At 41.8% G+C, this 20,213-nt stretch overlaps 1 protein-coding gene across 1 annotated transcript in view; it reads right to left on the bottom strand.

Moving 5' to 3' along the window:
* The window catches only part of LOC106590716 (vasoactive intestinal polypeptide receptor), a 165,339-nt gene extending 147,392 nt beyond the window's left edge, over positions 1-17,947 (bottom strand). Inside the window, exons 1-2 of the mRNA XM_045710828.2 lie at positions 17,849-17,947; positions 13,442-13,532 (exon numbers count right to left, since the gene is read on the bottom strand). Of these exons, the coding sequence (XP_045566784.1) occupies positions 13,442-13,532; positions 17,849-17,947 (190 nt within the window). The remainder of the gene's footprint in view (positions 1-13,441; positions 13,533-17,848) is intronic.
* Positions 17,948-20,213: the final 2,266 nt, after the last annotated feature.

The raw sequence follows: 20,213 nt of genomic DNA, 5'->3' as shown, positions 1-20,213 counted from the left end.
ATGAAAGAAAAGCATTGCAAGTATCTATCTAATAGAACTCAAAGGGTTTTCTTTAATGGAAGCTTCTCTAATGTCAAACATGTAAAGTGTGGTGTACCACAGGGCAGCTCTTTAGGCCCTCTACTCTTTTCCATTTTTACCAATGACCTGCCACTGGCATTAAACAAAGCATGTGTGTCCATGTATGCTGTTGATTCAACCATATACACATCAGCAACCACAGCTAATGAAGTCACTGAAACCCTTAACCTCTCTAGGCTAGGCGGGACGAATTCGTCCCACCTACGTAACAGCCACTGCCAGCCTGTGGCGCGATTTTCAAAACCTTAAAAATCCTATTACTTCAATTTCTCAAACATATGACTATTTTACAGCCATTTAAAGACAAGACTCTCGTTAATCTAACCACACTGTCCGATTTCAAAAAGGCTTTACAACGAAAGCAAAACATTAGATTATGTCAGCAGAGTACCAAGCCAGAAATAATCAGACACCCATTTTTCAAGCCAGCATATAATGTCACCAAAACCCAGAAGACAGCTAAATGCAGCACTCACCTTTGATGATCTTCATCAGATGACAACCCTAGGACATTATGTTATACAATACATGCATGTTTTGTTCAATCAAGTTCATATTTATATCAAAAACCAGCTTTTTACATTAGCATGTGACGTTCAGAACTAGCATACTGCCGGGGAATTCGCTAACATTTTACTAAATTACTCACGATAAACGTTCACAAAAAGCATAACAATTATTTTAAGAATTATAGATACAGACCTCCTCTATGCACTCGATATGTCCGATTTTAAAATAGCTTTTTGGTGAAAGCACATTTTGCAATATTCTAAGTACATAGCCCAGGCATCACGGGCTCGCTATTTAGACACCCGGCAAGTTTAGCACCCACCATAATCATATTTACTATTATAAAAGTTTGATTACCTTTTGTTGTCTTCGTCAGAATGCACACCCAGGACTGCTACTTCAATAACAAATGTTGGTTTGGTCCAAAATAATCCATCGTTATATCCGAATAGCGGCGTTTTGTTCGTGCGTTCCAGACACTATCCGAAATAGTAAAGAAGTGTCGCGCGCATGGCGCAATTCGTGACAATAAAATTCTAAGTATTCCATTACCGTACTTCGAAGCATGTCAACCGCTGTTTAAAATCAATTTTTACGACATTTTTCTCGTAGAAAAGCGATAATATTCCGACAGGGAATCTCCTTTTCGGCAAACAGAGGAAAAAATCCCAAAGGCGGGGGCGGTCGGGGTCACGCGCATAAGCCCAGTGTCCCTTGATCGGCCACTTGAGAAAGGCGATAATGTGTTTCAAAGGAATCTCTCAGGTTTTGACCTGCCATTTGAGTTCTGTTATACTCACAGACACCATTCAAACAGTTTTAGAAAATTTAGGGTGTTTTCTATCCATATGTAATAAGTATATGCATATTCTAGTTACTGGGTAGGAGTGGTAACCAGTTAAATCGGGTATGTTTTTTATCCAGCCGTGTCAATACTGCCCCCTATCCTAAACAGGTTAACAAAGAGTTGCAGTCTGTTTTGGAATGGGTGGCCAGTAATAAACTGGTCCTGAACATCTCTAAAACTAAGAGCATTGTATTTGGTACAAATCATTCCTTAAGTTCTTGACCTCAGCTGAATCTGGTAATAAATGGTGTAGCTGTTGAACGAGTTGAGGAGACTAAATTACTTGGCGTTACCTTAGATTAAAATCCCCTTGGAGGCTTTTCACTATAGGCGTACTCTTTCTCCTCTAACTTTTACTGCGATTAAAAAGGCCTCCATCTTCACAATCAACAGTAGCCAAGGCCAAGGCTCATCTCTCCTCAGCAGCAGGTGAGGAGTGAGAGAATGGTGCTGAAGTGCGAATTCGCGGTGTAGGCTATGATAGACAGTCTCTGCTGGACAATTTGGCCTGTTACAATTTTATTTATAGGCCAAATACCGGCAATTACCAACTAAGGCAAACCCTGGAGCATTTTCCATCAAATTGACTTATTGCTGATAAAAGTCCTGTTGAGGTTAAATTCCCATGTACCAAATAAAAATCTAAGTTAAATTGGTTTCCATGGCATTTTCAACTCTAGGCCTACTGATGGTTTTATCACAAAGAATGTTGTGTAGGTATATTTAATGTGCCCACTCTGTTATTGGCACTTGCGCTCTAGCCAACAGATGTCAGATACAGTGCAGGTATAGCCTACTACTGTCACGCCCTGATCTGTTTCACCTGTCCTTGTGATTGTCTCCACCCCCTCCAGGTGTCGCTGATTTTCCCCAGTGTATTTATCCCTGTGTTTCCTGTCTCTCTCTGTGCCAGTTCGTCTTGTTCGTTTTTCCAAGTCAACCAGTGTTTTTCCCGTTCTCCTGCTTTTGCTATTCTCCTTTTTCTAGTCCTCCTGGTTTTGACCCTTGCCTGTTTCTGGACTCTGTACCCACCTGCCTGACCATTCTGCCTGCCTTGAACACGAGCCTGTCTGCCACTCTGTACCTCCGGATCTGGTTTTGACCTTTTGCTTGTCCACGACCATTCTCTTGCCTACTCCTTTTGGATTATTAAACATCTAAGACTCCAACCATCTGCCTCCTGTGTCTGCATCTGGGTCTCACCTTGTGTCATGATAACTACATGATGAGGTTAGTATGTACAAAAGCGTGAGATTATTGTTATTTGTCAAATGGAAGCCAAGCATGGATCATCATGTCACCAGAATCAGACCCTCACCATTTATTGGAAAGGAGCCTCAAGATCATCACTGTGTACTTTCACAACCCTGTGAGGTTCATCATAACTCATCTGTAGCCTAATAAACTGCATGCTTTCCCAAGATGTGGTGCCATTTTGTTATCGGACATGTAGGCTACTTGACTCACATTGAAAGGTTGGATGTAAACCTATTTAATGTCAAGATATTATGAGGATGCTGGAATTTACAAGACTTTTGAAGTTGTCTAATCAGATTAAAACATTGTGACTGGTTGTGATACATTATAAAAGTGAAACTATAAATACTTAGGCTATGCTGAAGCGTTATGTTCTAGGTGTTCCGTTCGGATTGGCGATGAGGCAGAGCGCATGTTAAGCTTCCCTGAATAACGGCCTGCTGGGAGCATATGTGGCCACATTATTATAGGACGACTTGGGAGAATGAGGATCTGAGAGCGTTCAGAATCAGAAGTTAAAATAAAGCCAGACTACTACTGGGTCTTTCTAGACCTTATCAACTGTCCAGACTAGACCCACTACTGATCCTTATCAACTGTCCAGAGTAGACCCACTACTGATCCTTATAAACTGTCCAGAGTAGACCAACTACTGATCCTTATCAACTGTCCAGAGTAGACACACTACTGATCCTTATCAACTGTCCAGAGTAGACCCCACTACTGATCCTTATAAACTGTCCAGAGTAGACCCACTACTGATCCTTATAAACTGTCCAGAGTAGACCCACTACTGATCCTTATAAACTGTCCAGAGTAGACCCACTACTGATCCTTATCAACTGTCCAGAGTAGACCCACTACTGATCCTTATCAACTGTCCAGACTAGACCCACTACTGATCCTTATCAACTGTCCAGAGTAGCCCACTACTGATCCTTATCAACTGTCCAGAGTAGACCCACTACTGATCCTTATCAACTGTCCAGAGTAGACCCACTACTGATCCTTATAAACTGTCCAGAGTAGACCCACTACTGATCCTTATAAACTGTCCAGAGTAGACCCACTACTGATCCTTATCAACTGTCCAGAGTAGACCCACTACTGATCCTTATAAACTGTCCAGAGTAGACACACTACTGATCCTTATAAACTGTCCAGAGTAGACCCACTACTGATCCTTATAAACTGTCCAGAGTAGACCCACTACTGATCCTTATCAACTGTCCAGAGTAGACCCACTACTGATCCTTATCAACTGTCCAGAGTAGACCCACTACTGATCCTTATAAACTGTCCAGAGTAGACCCACTACTGATCCTTATCAACTGTCCAGAGTAGACCCACTACTGATCCTTATAAACTGTCCAGAGTAGACCCACTACTGATCCTTATCAACTGTCCAGAGTAGACCCACTACTGATCCTTATCAACTGTCCAGAGTAGACCCACTACTGATCCTTATAAACTGTCCAGAGTAGACCCACTACTGATCCTTATCAACTGTCCAGAGTAGACCCACTACTGATCCTTATCAACTGTCCAGAGTAGACCCACTACTGATCCTTATCAACTGTCCAGAGTAGACCCACTACTGATCCTTATCAACTGTCCAGAGTAGACCCACTACTGATCCTTATAAACTGTCCAGAGTAGACCCACTACTGATCCTTATCAACTGTCCAGAGTAGACACACTACTGATCCTTATAAACTGTCCAGAGTAGACCCACTACTGATCCTTATAAACTGTCCAGAGTAGACCCACTACTGATCCTTATAAACTGTCCAGAGTAGACCCACTACTGATCCTTATCAACTGTCCAGAGTAGACCCACTACTGATCCTTATCAACTGTCCAGAGTAGACCCACTACTGATCCTTATAAACTGTCCAGAGTAGACCCACTACTGATCCTTATCAACTGTCCAGAGTAGACCCACTACTGATCCTTATCAACTGTCCAGAGTAGACCCACTACTGATCCTTATCAACTGTCCAGAGTAGACCCACTACTGATCCTTATAAACTGTCCAGAGTAGACCCACTACTGATCCTTATCAACTGTCCAGAGTAGACCCACTACTGATCCTTATCAACTGTCCAGAGTAGACCCACTACTGATCCTTATCAACTGTCCAGAGTAGACCCACTACTGATCCTTATAAACTGTCCAGAGTAGACCCACTACTGATCCTTATAAACTGTCCAGAGTAGACCCACTACTGATCCTTATAAACTGTCCAGAGTAGACCCACTACTGATCCTTATAAACTGTCCAGAGTAGACCCACTACTGATCCTTATCAACTGTCCAGAGTAGACCCACTACTGATCCTTATCAACTGTCCAGAGTAGACACACTACTGATCCTTATAAACTGTCCAGAGTAGACCCACTACTGATCCTTATCAACTGTCCAGAGTAGACACACTACTGATCCTTATCAACTGTCCAGAGTAGACACACTACTGATCCTTATAAACTGTCCAGAGTAGACCCACTACTGATCCTTATCAACTGTCCAGAGTAGACACACTACTGATCCAAATCGAATGAATGGAATGAAACATTCAAATCACAGGGCTTTTGCACTGTTATTCAAATTACATTTTCACTGCACATTACAGCCTTGAACAGAATTTTGTACTCAAATGAAAACAATGATGCAATTATTAATTGCATTGTGGCGTTGCAGTCTAGTCTAAGTAGGATAATTGTATTGTACCTAAACAAGATCAATAGGGGAGCTTTCTGAGGTGTGTGTCTCATGCCTTCACTGTTCTTTATGATACACCTGGCCTCTGTGCTGCCTATCAGATATTTACATTTGTACTTGTCTATTCATATTGAAATTTGATGCTGCTTAGAATATTTTTATGTGTGGATTATTTAAGCAGTAAGGCACGAGGGGGTGTGGTATGTGGCCAATATACCACGGCTAAGGGCTGTTCTTAGGCACAACACACTCTGCTTGATCTCACCCTTTAAATAAAGGACGAACTGTGGCTGCCTTCCAAGCAATGGGAACCTCCCCAGAAAGGAGAGACAGGTTTAAAAAGTCAGAGAATAGTTTGGCGAATATAAGGGCAGCAACCTTAAAGAAGAAAGGGTCTGTCCAGATGGTTTTTTTGGGGTCGTGTTTCAGGAGCTCCTTTAGCACCTCGGACTCAGTGACCGCCTGCAGGGAGAAACTTTGTTGCGGGGCAGGGGAAAGAGAGGGAGGAGCATCGGGATAGTCGCATTAGAAGGGAGATGAGGAAATGTTGGACGGGCAAGGAGGCAAGGCTGAGTCAAAGAGGAATCCTGACTTAATGAAGTGGTGATTAAAGAGCTGAGCCATGTGCTTCTTGTCAGCAACAACCACATCATCAACATTAAGGGACATGAGCAGCTGTGAGGAGGAGGGTTTATTCTCCAGGTCTTTAACCGTTTTCCAGAACTTCTTGGGGTTAAACCAACAGAGAGAGAACTGCTGATAGACAATATTGTCATTATGACAGACTGGTAGACTATATTATCATTATGATAGACTGGTAGACTATATTATCATTATGATAGACTGGTAGACTATATTATCATTATGATAGACTGGTAGACTATATTATCATTATGATAGACTGGTAGACTATATTATCATTATGATAGACTGGTAGACTATATTGTCATTATGATAGACTGGTAGACTATATTATCATTATGATAGACTGGTAGACTATATTATCATTATGATAGACTGGTAGACTATATTGTCATTATGATAGACTGGTAGACTATATTATCATTATGATAGACTGGTAGACTATATTATCATTATGATAGACTGGTAGACTATATTGTCATTATGATAGACTGGTAGACTATATTGTCATTATGACAGACTGGTAGACCATAGTGACCTGGGGTACTGTAAGTGAGCGGTAAAGTGTAGTGCATAAGGGAAGTACAAAAACACCTTGATAAGGGAGGCTCAGGCAAGCAAATGAGGACATTTGGCAAGAGAACATAAACCAGGATATAAACCAGGATATAAACCAGGTGAAAATAGGGAATATAAACCAGGATATAAACCAGGATATAAACCAGGATATAAACCAGGGGAAATAAGGGAATATAAACCAGGATATAAACCAGGATATAAACCAGGATATAAACCAGGATATAAACATGGATATAAACCAGGGGAAATAAGGGAATATAAACCAGGATATAAACCAGGATATAAACCAGGGGAAATAAGGGAATATAAACCAGGATATAAACCAGGATATAAACCAGGATATAAATCAGGATATAAACCAGGATATAAACCAGGTGAAAATAGGGAATATAAACCAGGATATAAACCAGGATATAAACCAGGATATAAACCAGGATATAAACCAGGGGAAATAAGGGAATATAAACCAGGATATAAACCAGGATATAAACCAGGATATAAACCAGGATATAAACCAGGATATAAACCAGGGGAAATAAGGGAATATAAACCAGGATATAAACCAGGATATAAACCAGGATATAAACCAGGATATAAACCAGGGGAAATAAGGGAATATAAACCAGGATATAAACCAGGATATAAACCAGGATATAAACCAGGAAATAAACCAGGTGAAAATAGGGAATATAAACTAGTGGAAACGAGGGAATATAAACCAGGTGAAAATAGGGAATAGAAACCAGGATATAAACCAGGGGAAACGAGAGAATTTAAACCAGGATATAAACCAGGATATAAACCAGGTGAAAATAGGGACTATAAACCAGGGGAAACGAGAGAATATAAACCAGGGGAAACGAGAGAATATAAACCAGGATATAAACCAGGATATAAACCAGGTGAAAATAGGGAATATAAACCAGGGGAAAAGAGGGAATATAAACCAGGAAATAAACCAGGATATAAACCAGGGGAAATAAGGGAATATAAACCAGGGGAAAAGAGGGAATATAAACCAGGAAATAAACCAGGATATAAACCAGGTGAAAATAGGGAATATAAACCAGGGGAAAATAGGGAATATAAACCAGGGGGTAAAGGAGGGAATATAAACCAGGATATAAACCTGGGGAAATAAGGGAATATAAACCAGGGGAAATAAGGGAATATAAACCAGGATATAAACCAGGGGAAAAGAGGGAATATAAACCAGGGGAAATAAGGGAATATAAACCAGGATATAAACCAGGGGAAAAGAGGGAATATAAATCAGGATATAAACCAGGGGAAAGAGGGAATATAAACCTGGATATAAACCAGGGGAAAGAGGGAATATAAACCAGGATATAAACCAGGGGAAAATAGAGAATATAAACCAGGTGAAAATAGGGAATATAAACCAGGATATAAACCAGGGGAAATAAGGGAATATAAACCAGGGGAAAATAAGGGAATATAAACCAGGGGAAAATTGGGAATATAAACCAGGGGAAATAAGGGAATATAAACCAGGGGAAATAAGGGAATATAAACCAGGATATAATCCAGGTGAAAATAGGGAATATAAACCAGGGGAAATAAGGGAATATAAACCAGGATATAAACCAGGTGAAAATAGGGAATATAAACCAGGGGAAATAAGGGAATATAAACCAGGATATAAACCAGGGGAAAAGAGGGAATATAAACCAGGATATAAACCAGGGGAAAGAGGGAATATAAACCAGGATATAAACCAGGGGAAAATAGAGAATATAAACCAGGTGAAAATAGGGAATATAAACCAGGGGAAAATAGGGAATATAAACCAGGATATAAACCAGGGGAAAATAGGGAACATAAACCAGGAGAAAATAGGGAATATAAACCAGGGGAAAAGAGAGAATATAAACCAGGGGAAAGAGGGAATATAAACCAGGGGAAATAGGGAATATAAACCAGGTGAAAATAGGGAATATAAACCAGGGGGAAATAGGGAATATAAACCAAGATATAAACCAGGGGGAAATAGGGAACATAAACCAGGAGAAAATAGGGAATATAAACCAGGGGAAATGAGGGAATATAAACCAGGATATAAACCAGGGGGAAATAGGGAACATAAACCAGGAGAAAATAGGGAATATAAACCAGGGGAAATGAGGGAATATAAACCAAGATATAAACCAGGGGGAAATAGGGAACATAAACCAGGGGAAATAAGGGAATATAAACCAGGATATAAACCAGGGGAAATAAGGGAATATAAACCAGGATATAAACCAGGGGAAATAAGGGAATATAAACCAGGATATAAACCAGGGGAAATAAGGGAATATAAACCAGGGGAAATAAGGGAATTTAACCTGTTAGGGCTAGGGGGCAGTATTGACACGGCTGGATAAAAAACATACCCGATTTAATCTGGTTACCACTCCTACCCAGTAACTAGAATATGCATATACTTATTACATATGGATAGAAAACACCCTAAAGTTTCTAAAACTGTTTGAATGGTGTCTGTGAGTATAACAGAACTCAAATGGCAGGTCAAAACCTGAGAGATTCCTTTACAGGAAGTGGCCTGTCTGACCATTTCTTGAACTTCTTTTCCATCTCTATCTTTTACTAAGGATCTCTGCTCTAACGTGACACTTCCTACGTCGTCCATAGGCGCTCAGAGCCCGGGAAAAACCTGAATGTCGTCATCCCAGCCCCAGGCTGAAACACTTGATCGCCTTTCTCAAGTGGCCGATCAAGGGACTCTGGGCTTATGCGCGTAACCCGACCGCCCCCGCCTTTGTGATTTTTTCCTCTGTTTGCCGAAAAGGAGATTCCCTGTCGGAATATTATCGCTTTTCTACTAGAAAAATGGCGTAAAAATTGATTTTAAACAGCGGTTGACATGCTTCGAAGTACGGTAATGGAATATTTAGATTTTTTTTGTCACGAATTGCGCCATGCGTGCGACCCTTCTTTACCATTTCGGATAGTGTCTGGAACGCACGAACAAAACGCCGCTATTCGGATATAACGATGGATTATTTTGGACCAAACCAACATTTGTTATTGAAGTAGCAGTCCTGGGAGTGCATTCTGACGAAGACAACAAAAGGTAATCAAACTTTTATAATAGTAAATATGATTATGGTGAGTGCTAAACTTGCCGGGTGTCTAAATAGCTAGCCCGTGATGCCTGGGCTATGTACTTAGAATATTGCAAAATGTGCTTTCACCAAAAAGCTATTTTAAAATCGGACATATCGAGTGCATAGAGGAGGTCTGTATCTATAATTCTTAAAATAATTGTTATGCTTTTTGTGAACGTTTATCGTGAGTAATTTAGTAAAATGTTAGCGAATTCCCCGGAAGTTTGCGGGGGGTATGCTAGTTCTGAACGTCACATGCTAATGTAAAAAGCTGGTTTTTGATATAAATATGAACTTGATTGAACAAAACATGCATGTATTGTATAACATAATGTCCTAGGGTTGTCATCTGATGAAGATCATCAAAGGTGAGTGCTGCATTTAGCTGTCTTCTGGGTTTTTGTGACATTATATGCGAGCTTGAAAAATGGGTGTCTGATTATTTCTGGCTTGGTACTCTGCTGACATAATCTAATGTTTTGCTTTCGTTGTAAAGCCTTTTTGAAATCGGACAGTGTGGTTAGATTAACGAGAGTCTTGTCTTTAAATAGCTGTAAAATAGTCATATGTTTGAGAAATTGAAGTAATAGGATTTTTAAGGTTTTGAAAATCGCGCCACAGGCTTCAAGTGGCTATTACGTAGGTGGGACGAATTCATCCCGCCTAGCCCATAGAGGATAAACCAGGGGAAATAAGGGAATATAAACCAGGGGAAAATAAGGGAATATAAACCAGGGGAAATAAGGGAATATAAACCAGGGGAAATAAGGGAATATAAACCAGGATATAAACCAGGTGAAAATAGGGAATATAAACCAGGGGAAATAAGGGAATATAAACCAGGATATAAACCAGGTGAAAATAGGGAATATAAACCAGGGGAAATAAGGGAATATAAACCAGGATATAAACCAGGGGAAAAGAGGGAATATAAACCAGGATATAAACCAGGGGAAAGAGGGAATATAAACCAGGATATAAACCAGGGGAAAATAGAGAATATAAACCAGGTGAAAATAGGGAATATAAACCAGGGGAAAATAGGGAATATAAACCAGGATATAAACCAGGGGAAAATAGGGAACATAAACCAGGAGAAAATAGGGAATATAAACCAGGGGAAAAGAGAGAATATAAACCAGGGGAAAGAGGGAATATAAACCAGGGGAAATAGGGAATATAAACCAGGTGAAAATAGGGAATATAAACCAGGGGGAAATAGGGAATATAAACCAAGATATAAACCAGGGGGAAATAGGGAACATAAACCAGGAGAAAATAGGGAATATAAACCAGGGGAAATGAGGGAATATAAACCAGGATATAAACCAGGGGGAAATAGGGAACATAAACCAGGGGAAATAAGGGAATATAAACCAGGATATAAACCAGGGGAAATAAGGGAATATAAACCAGGATATAAACCAGGGGAAATAAGGGAATATAAACCAGGATATAAACCAGGGGAAATAAGGGAATATAAACCAGGGGAAATAAGGGAATTTAACCTGTTAGGGCTAGGGGGCAGTATTGACACGGCTGGATAAAAAACATACCCGATTTAATCTGGTTACCACTCCTACCCAGTAACTAGAATATGCATATACTTATTACATATGGATAGAAAACACCCTAAAGTTTCTAAAACTGTTTGAATGGTGTCTGTGAGTATAACAGAACTCAAATGGCAGGTCAAAACCTGAGAGATTCCTTTACAGGAAGTGGCCTGTCTGACCATTTCTTGAACTTCTTTTCCATCTCTATCTTTTACTAAGGATCTCTGCTCTAACGTGACACTTCCTACGTCGTCCATAGGCGCTCAGAGCCCGGGAAAAACCTGAATGTCGTCATCCCAGCCCCAGGCTGAAACACTTGATCGCCTTTCTCAAGTGGCCGATCAAGGGACTCTGGGCTTATGCGCGTAACCCGACCGCCCCCGCCTTTGTGATTTTTTCCTCTGTTTGCCGAAAAGGAGATTCCCTGTCGGAATATTATCGCTTTTCTACTAGAAAAATGGCGTAAAAATTGATTTTAAACAGCGGTTGACATGCTTCGAAGTACGGTAATGGAATATTTAGATTTTTTTTGTCACGAATTGCGCCATGCGTGCGACCCTTCTTTACCATTTCGGATAGTGTCTGGAACGCACGAACAAAACGCCGCTATTCGGATATAACGATGGATTATTTTGGACCAAACCAACATTTGTTATTGAAGTAGCAGTCCTGGGAGTGCATTCTGACGAAGACAACAAAAGGTAATCAAACTTTTATAATAGTAAATATGATTATGGTGAGTGCTAAACTTGCCGGGTGTCTAAATAGCTAGCCCGTGATGCCTGGGCTATGTACTTAGAATATTGCAAAATGTGCTTTCACCAAAAAGCTATTTTAAAATCGGACATATCGAGTGCATAGAGGAGGTCTGTATCTATAATTCTTAAAATAATTGTTATGCTTTTTGTGAACGTTTATCGTGAGTAATTTAGTAAAATGTTAGCGAATTCCCCGGAAGTTTGCGGGGGGTATGCTAGTTCTGAACGTCACATGCTAATGTAAAAAGCTGGTTTTTGATATAAATATGAACTTGATTGAACAAAACATGCATGTATTGTATAACATAATGTCCTAGGGTTGTCATCTGATGAAGATCATCAAAGGTGAGTGCTGCATTTAGCTGTCTTCTGGGTTTTTGTGACATTATATGCTAGCTTGAAAAATGGGTGTCTGATTATTTCTGGCTTGGTACTCTGCTGACATAATCTAATGTTTTGCTTTCGTTGTAAAGCCTTTTTGAAATCGGACAGTGTGGTTAGATTAACGAGAGTCTTGTCTTTAAATAGCTGTAAAATAGTCATATGTTTGAGAAATTGAAGTAATAGGATTTTTAAGGTTTTGAAAATCGCGCCACAGGCTTCAAGTGGCTATTACGTAGGTGGGACGAATTCGTCCCGCCTAGCCCATAGAGGATAAACCAGGGGAAATAAGGGAATATAAACCAGGATATAAACCAGGGGAATATAAAGGGAATATAAACCAGGGGAAATAAGGGAATATAAACCAGGATATAAACCAGGGGACAAAATGCACTTCACTCCCTGTACCCAATAAAAACCCTACCCATAGCAACAACAAAAAAGTTGGACAACCCTCCCTGATTTTGGAACACCCCTCCCCCAAAGTAAATTGCAATATGTTCTTTACTTTTACAGCTTCTTCTGACTTCAAACAACTGCGTCTCTCTGTCGTCTCTGTGACGTTAGCTGATTCATCTTCCTTTTAATAATAGAGGAGTCAATCAGAACAACCTCTTGCACTCTCCAGTGACTCTGACCAGCAGACAGAACATCTGTTCTTCATAAGACACTATAACAACAAACTAAAATGGGCAAGGAATATAAAACCAACTTTATATTAATGTAAAAAAATAAATAACATTCAGGCCAAAGGTTTACACTACCCCTCTGCATGATATTATTCTGTTTCATATCCAACACACACATAACAACAATCTGAAGGAGTATTTCAGCCTAGTGGTGATGGAAGGGGGCCGTTCACTATGGATGCCTGCACATAACTTTCTCTCTCCTTTATATAATCCTGCTGTTTCCACATTTTCTGTAAATTGCTTCAACACCGTTGGGAGGGGAAAGTAATGTATTGTAGGTGAATGACCTGCTGTGATGTTCCCAGAGGTTTTGTTGTCACAGTGCTCTCTCTCCAGCTCGATCTCACTCACAACGTCACACACCTGGCCACACCACACCTGCATGGGAACACACAACGGAAGTCATTTAGCAGGGCATCAACAGACAGAGAACACACAACGGAAGTAATTTAGCAGGGCCTCAACAGACAGAGAACACACAACGGAAGTCATTTAGCAGGGCATCAACAGACAGAGAACACACAACGGAAGTCATTTAGCAGGGTATCAACAGACAGAGAACACACAACGGAAGTCATTTAGCAGGGCATCAACAAACTCCTCACCGTGTCAGTGACTTAATGCTCCTGTCAAGGTCTAATCTGGGTTGTTGTCAATGATATCATGATCATATAGTAAATCCAGTTCAGGAGGACTTCTATTCCCCTTTAGGGCTCCAGAGTGGCGCAGCGGTCCAAGACACTGCATCTCAGTGTAAGAGGTGTCACTACAGTACCTGGTTCGAATCCAGGCTGTATCACATCTGGCCATGATTGGGAGTACCATAGGGCGCCACACAATTGGCCCAGCGTTGTCCGGGTTTGGCCAGAGTAGGCAGTCATTGTAAATAACCCTAACTAACTTGCCTAGTTAAATAGGTTACTTAAAAATAAAAAAAAGTACTGTATCTGCCATCTCTGTCCCTAGCCCGTAACAACCCATCTCTGTCCCTAGCCCATAACAACCCATCTCTGTCCCTAGCCCATAACAACCCATCTCTGTCCCTAGCCCATAACAACCCATCTCTGTCCCTAGCCCATAACAACCCATCTCTGTCCATAGCCCATAACAACCCATCTCTGTCCCTAGCCCGTAACAACCCATCTCTGTTCTCAGCCCATAACAACCCATCTCTGTCCCTAGCCCGTAACAGCCCATAACAACCCATCTCTGTCCCTAGCCCGTAACAACCCATCTCTGTCCCTAGCCCATAACAACCCATCTCTGTCCCTAGCCCGTAACAACCCATCTCTGTCCCTAGCCCATAACAACCCATCTCTGTCCCTAGCCCATAACAACCCATCTCTGTCCTCAGCCCATAACAACCCATCTCTGTCCTCAGCCCATAACAACCCATCTCTGTCCTCAGCCCATAACAACCCATCTCTGTCCTCAGCCCATAACAACCCATCTCTGTCCTCAGCCCATAACAACCCATCTCTGTCCCTAGCCCATAACAACCCATCTCTGTCCCTAACCCATAACAACCCATCTCTGTCCCTAGCCCATAACAACCCATCTCTGTCCCTAGCCCATAACAACCCATCTCTGTCCTCAGCCCATAACAACCCATCTCTGTCCTCAGCCCATAACAACCCATCTCTGTCCCTAACCCGTAACAACCCATCTCTGTCCCTAGCCCATAACAACCCATCTCTGTCCCTAGCCCATAACAACCCATCTCTGTCCTCAGCCCATAACAACCCATCTCTGTCCTCAGCCCATAACAACCCATCTCTGTCCTCAGCCCATAACAACCCATCTCTGTCCTCAGCCCATAACAACCCATCTCTCTGGCTGCATAGGGATCATATCATGGTAGTGGAGCAGGACGTGAAGAGAGAGAAGTCCCTGTGAGTAACAGCAGGATTGTCCATCTATGTCAACAAACACTGACACACACAAGATGACTGGCGGAGAGGAGGGCCGGCGGGTCAATGATGAAGATGTGTAAGACGGCCAAGTAGCTGCAGGTCAGCGGAGAGCTTGGTTTATATTCCCTCCACCCCCCCCCCCCTCACCCTCAGTTCTGCATCTCCGCTGACCTTCTCCAGGTGCTGGGATCCCAGATATGGGATGACTAAGATAAATAGTCAAATAGAAAAAAGAAAGAAAGAAGAAGAGAGAGAAAAGGAAAAGACAGAGATAACAAGGACACAAGACAAGCCATTGGTCCTCTCCCTGGTGCTGTCAAGCTGAGCAATTAAGGAGGAGAGGAGAGAAACAGAGGCCAGTAGTGGTATTACAACAGAATTACAGCAGTATTACAGCAGTATTACTGAGAAGCATAACAGCAGTATTACAGCAGAATTACTGAGTAGCATAACAGCAGTATTACAGCAGTATTACAGCAGTATTACTGAGAAGCATAACAGCAGTATTACAGCAGAATTACATCACTAGTACTGAGTAGCATAACAGCAGTATTACAGCAGTATTACAGCAGTATTACTGAGAAGCATAACAGCAGTATTACAGCAGAATTACATCACTAGTACTGAGTAGCATAACAGCAGTATTACAGCAGTATTACTGAGAAGCATTACAGCAGTATTACAGCAGTATTACTGAGTAGCATAACAGCAGTATTACTGAGTAGCATAACAGCAGTATTACAGCAGTATTACTGAGTAGCATAACAGCAGTATTACAGCAGTATTACTGAGTAGCATAACAGCAGTATTACAGCAGTATTACTGAGTAGCATAACAGCAGTATTACAGCAGTATTACTGAGTAGCATAACAGCAGCATTACAGCAGAATTACTGAGTAGCATAACAGCAGTATTACAGCAGTATTACTGCACTAGTACTGAGTAACATAACAGCAGCATAACAACATTATTACAGCAGTATTACTGAGTAGCATAACAGCAGTATTACAGAGTAGCATTACAGCAGTATTACAGCAGTATTACTGCACTAGTACTGAGTAGCAATACAGCAGGATTACAGCAGTATTACAGCACTAGTACTGAGTAGCAGTACAGCAGTAGTACAGCAGTATTACAGCAGTATTACTGAGTAGCATAACAGCAGTATAACAGCAGTATTACTGCAGTAGTACTGAGTAGCATAACAGCAGTATTACAGCAGTATTACTGCAGTAGTACTGAGTAGCATAACAGCAGTATTACAGCCGTATTACTGCAGTATTACAGCAGTATTACTGCACTAGTACTGAGTAGTATTACAGCACTAGTACTGAGTAACATTACAGCAGTAGTACAGCAGTATTATAGCACTAGTACTGAGTACATTACAGCAGTATTACATACACACATGTACATAGCCCATCTATAATTTATCCCAAACAACTACCTCCTCCTCTACTGTATTTATTTATTTATTTATTCTGCTCCTTTGCACCCCATTATTTATATTTCTACTTTGCACTTTCTTCCACTACAAATCTACCATTCCAGTGTTTTACTTGCTATATTGTATTTACTTCGCCACCATGGCCTTTTTTGCCTTTACCTCCCTTATCTCACCTCATTTGCTTTTCTACTGTATTATTGACTGTATGTTGTTTTACTCCATGTGTAACTCTGTGTTGTTGTATGTTGTCGAACTGCTTTGCTTTATCTTGGCCAGGTCGCAGTTGTAAATGAGAACTTGTTCTCAACTTGCCTACCTGGTTAAATAAAGGTGAAATAAATCAAATAAATAAAAATTACATCTGTATTACAGCACTAGTACTGAGTAACATTACAGCAGTATTACAGCTGTATTACAGCACTAGTACTGAGTAGCAATACAGCAGATACTGCACATTGGATGGGAGGAAACCCTCTTCAGGATGGAAGGAGAGCGAGGAGAGGGGAGGGGAGGTTGGAAGGAGGACAGGAGAGCTGAAGGAGGGAAGAGGAGAGGAGAGGAGAGGAGAGGAGAGGAGAGGGGAGGGGAGGAGAGGGGAGGGGAGGTTGGAAGGAGGACAGGAGAGCTGAAGGAGGGAAGAGGAGAGGAGAGGAGAGCTGAAGGAGGGAAGAGGAGAGGAGAGGAGCGCTGAAGGAGGGAAGAGGAGAGGAGAGGAGAGCGAGGAGAGGGGAGGGGAGGTTGGAAGGAGGACAGGAGAGCTGAAGGAGGGAAGAGGAGAGGAGAGGAGAGCGAGGAGAGGGGAGGGGAGGTTAGAAGGAGGACAGGAGAGCTGAAGGAGGTTAGAAGGAGGACAGGAGCGCTGAAGGAGGGAAGAGGAGAGGAGAGGAGAGCGAGGAGAGGGGACGGGAGGTTGGAAGGAGGACAGGAGAGCTGAAGGAGGGAAGAGGAGAGGAGAGGAGAGCGAGGAGAGGGGAGGGGAGGTTGGAAGGAGGACAGGAGAGCTGAAGGAGGGAAGAGGAGAGGAGAGGAGCGCTGAAGGAGGGAAGAGGAGAGGAGAGGAGAGCGAGGAGAGGGGAGGGGAGGTTGGAAGGAGGACAGGAGAGCTGAAGGAGGGAAGAGGAGAGGAGAGGAGAGCGAGGAGAGGGGAGGGGAGGTTGGAAGGAGGACAGGAGAGCTGAAGGAGGGAAGAGGAGAGGAGAGGAGAGCTGAAGGAGGGAAGAGGAGAGGAGAGCTGAAGGAGGGAAGAGGAGAGGAGAGCTGAAGGAGGGAAGAGGAGAGGAGAGGAGAGCTGAAGGAGGGAAGAGAGGCTCTTCCAGGGTGGTCGGTAATGATGCCCTCTGGTTTCTCAGTATGATCATCTTCCAGTCCTGGCCAGCACCCAGAAACAACTCTCCAGACAGACCGCTGTGGCTGCTGTAAACACTCCCAGCCATAGCGCCTAACGCGTTTCCTGTATATATCTTCAGTAGGTCTGGTCCTGTCTCAAATTATATCTGACATGTTTGTAGTGATTGGTCAAAGCGAGGAATTCATGAAGCCTGTAACGTGGGGGTTTTCTCTCTGTTCTCTCTGTATGTTCTTCATCTGTCTTCCCTGACATTTATCAAACTGTTATTTCATGTCACATGACCAGATACACAGCCACTGAAGTAGAAACAACAGTGAGTGACTTGGCAGCGGTCCTGCGGGATGAGATATGTTTAAACAACCATCTCTGGAAGACAGCCGTGATGCCTCCTCTCTGATGGGGTAGAGAGTGGACATCAGAGGGTCTGACATGTCGATGTAACAGGCGTACTGCTCTGCTCTACTGTCTGTGTTGGGTTCCTGACTAGTGTCAACTCACGACCATGATCTCAGTGTGTGATGTTTGTCTCCACTGCCAGCGCTGCCTATTGGCCAGATAGGTTTCTATCTCTTACACCACAGACAGGACAGGACAGGACAGGACAGACGGACGGACAGACGGACAGACAGGCAGGCAGGACAGGACAGACAGACGGACAGACGGACAGGCGGACAGGCAGGCAGGCAGGCAGGCAGGCAGGCAGGCAGGCAGGAAGGCAGGCAGGCAGGCAGGCAGGCAGACAGACAGACAGACAGACAGAGGACAGGACAGGACAGGACAGGACAGGACAGGACATCTCATAAATCATCCCCCTGGCAGAACAAGAGCGGCCAGGGCTCTATCTGTTGTTGTGACTGTGCTCTGAGTGATCTGGCTCCAGACACAATGGACGGACAGGGTGGTGTGTGTGTGTGTGGGACATTAACTATTAAACCCCACTATATCATCAGAACTCTTGATCCCCTCTCTGTCTACAGCTCTGGCACAGTAACTCACTCCATTATCATATCAGGGAAATCTGCTTCCTTCATCACAGACAGAGTTCTCATTGCCTTGGTGTTGTAATACTGTCATGTTGCTGTAATACAACTCATTACTAGTGATATAATACTGATGTAATACTACTCAGTACTAGTGATATAATACTGATGTAATACTACTCATTACTAGTGATATAATACTGATGTAATACTACTCATTACTAGTGAAGTAATACTGATGTAATACTACTCGGTACTAGTGAAGTAATACTGATGTAATACTACTCGGTACTAGTGAAGTAATACTGATGTAATACGACTCAGTACTAGTGATATAATACTGATGTAATACCGCTCAGTACTAGTGATGTAATACTGAGGTAATACTACTCGGGTACTAGTGAAGTAATACTGATGTAATACTACTCAGTACTAGTGATGTAATACTGATGTAATACTACTCAGTACTAGTGATGTAAAACTGAGGTAATACTACTCAGTACTAGTGATGTAATACTGATGTAATACTACTCAGTACTAGTGATGTAATACTGATGTAATACCACTCAGTACTTTTGATTTAATACTGATGTAATACCACTCAGTACTAGTGATGTAAAACTGAGGTAATACTACTCGGTAGTAGTGAAGTAATACTGATGTAATACTACTCAGTACTAGTGATGTAATACTACTCAGTACTAGTGATGTAATACTGATGTAATACCACTCAGTACTAGTGATGTAATACTGCTCAGTACTAGTGAAGTAATACTGATGTAATACTACTCAGTACTAGTGATGTAATACTGCTCAGTACTAGTGAAGTAATACTGATGTAATACTACTCAGTACTAGTGATGTAATACTGCTCAGTACTAGTGAAGTAAAACTGAGGTAATACTACCCGGTACTAGTGATGTAATACTGATGTAATACCACTCAGTACTAGTGATGTAATACTGATGTAATACCACTCAGTACTAGTGATGTAAAACTGAGGTAATACTACTCGGTACTAGTGAAGTAATACTGATGTAATACTACTCAGTACTAGTGATGTAATACTGATGTAATACCACTCAGTACTTTTGATTTAATACTGATGTAATACCACTCAGTACTAGTGATATAATACTGATGTAATACTACTCAGTACTAGTGATGTAATACTGATGTAATACTATTCAGTACTAGTGATGTAATACTGATGTAATTCTACTCAGTACTAGTGATGTAATACTGATGTAATACCACTCAGTACTTTTGATTTAATACTGATGTAATACCACTCAGTACTAGTGATGTAAAACTGAGGTAATACTACTCGGTACTAGTGAAGTAATACTGATGTAATACTACTCAGTACTA

Source organism: Salmo salar, chromosome 29 (assembly GCF_965601325.2).
Source record: "Salmo salar chromosome 29, fSalSal1, whole genome shotgun sequence".
In the NCBI taxonomy this organism is placed as follows: Eukaryota; Metazoa; Chordata; class Actinopteri; order Salmoniformes; family Salmonidae; genus Salmo; species Salmo salar.
The sequence above is the reverse complement of the archived record's forward strand: the minus strand, read 5'-3'. Positions and strand labels throughout refer to the sequence as shown.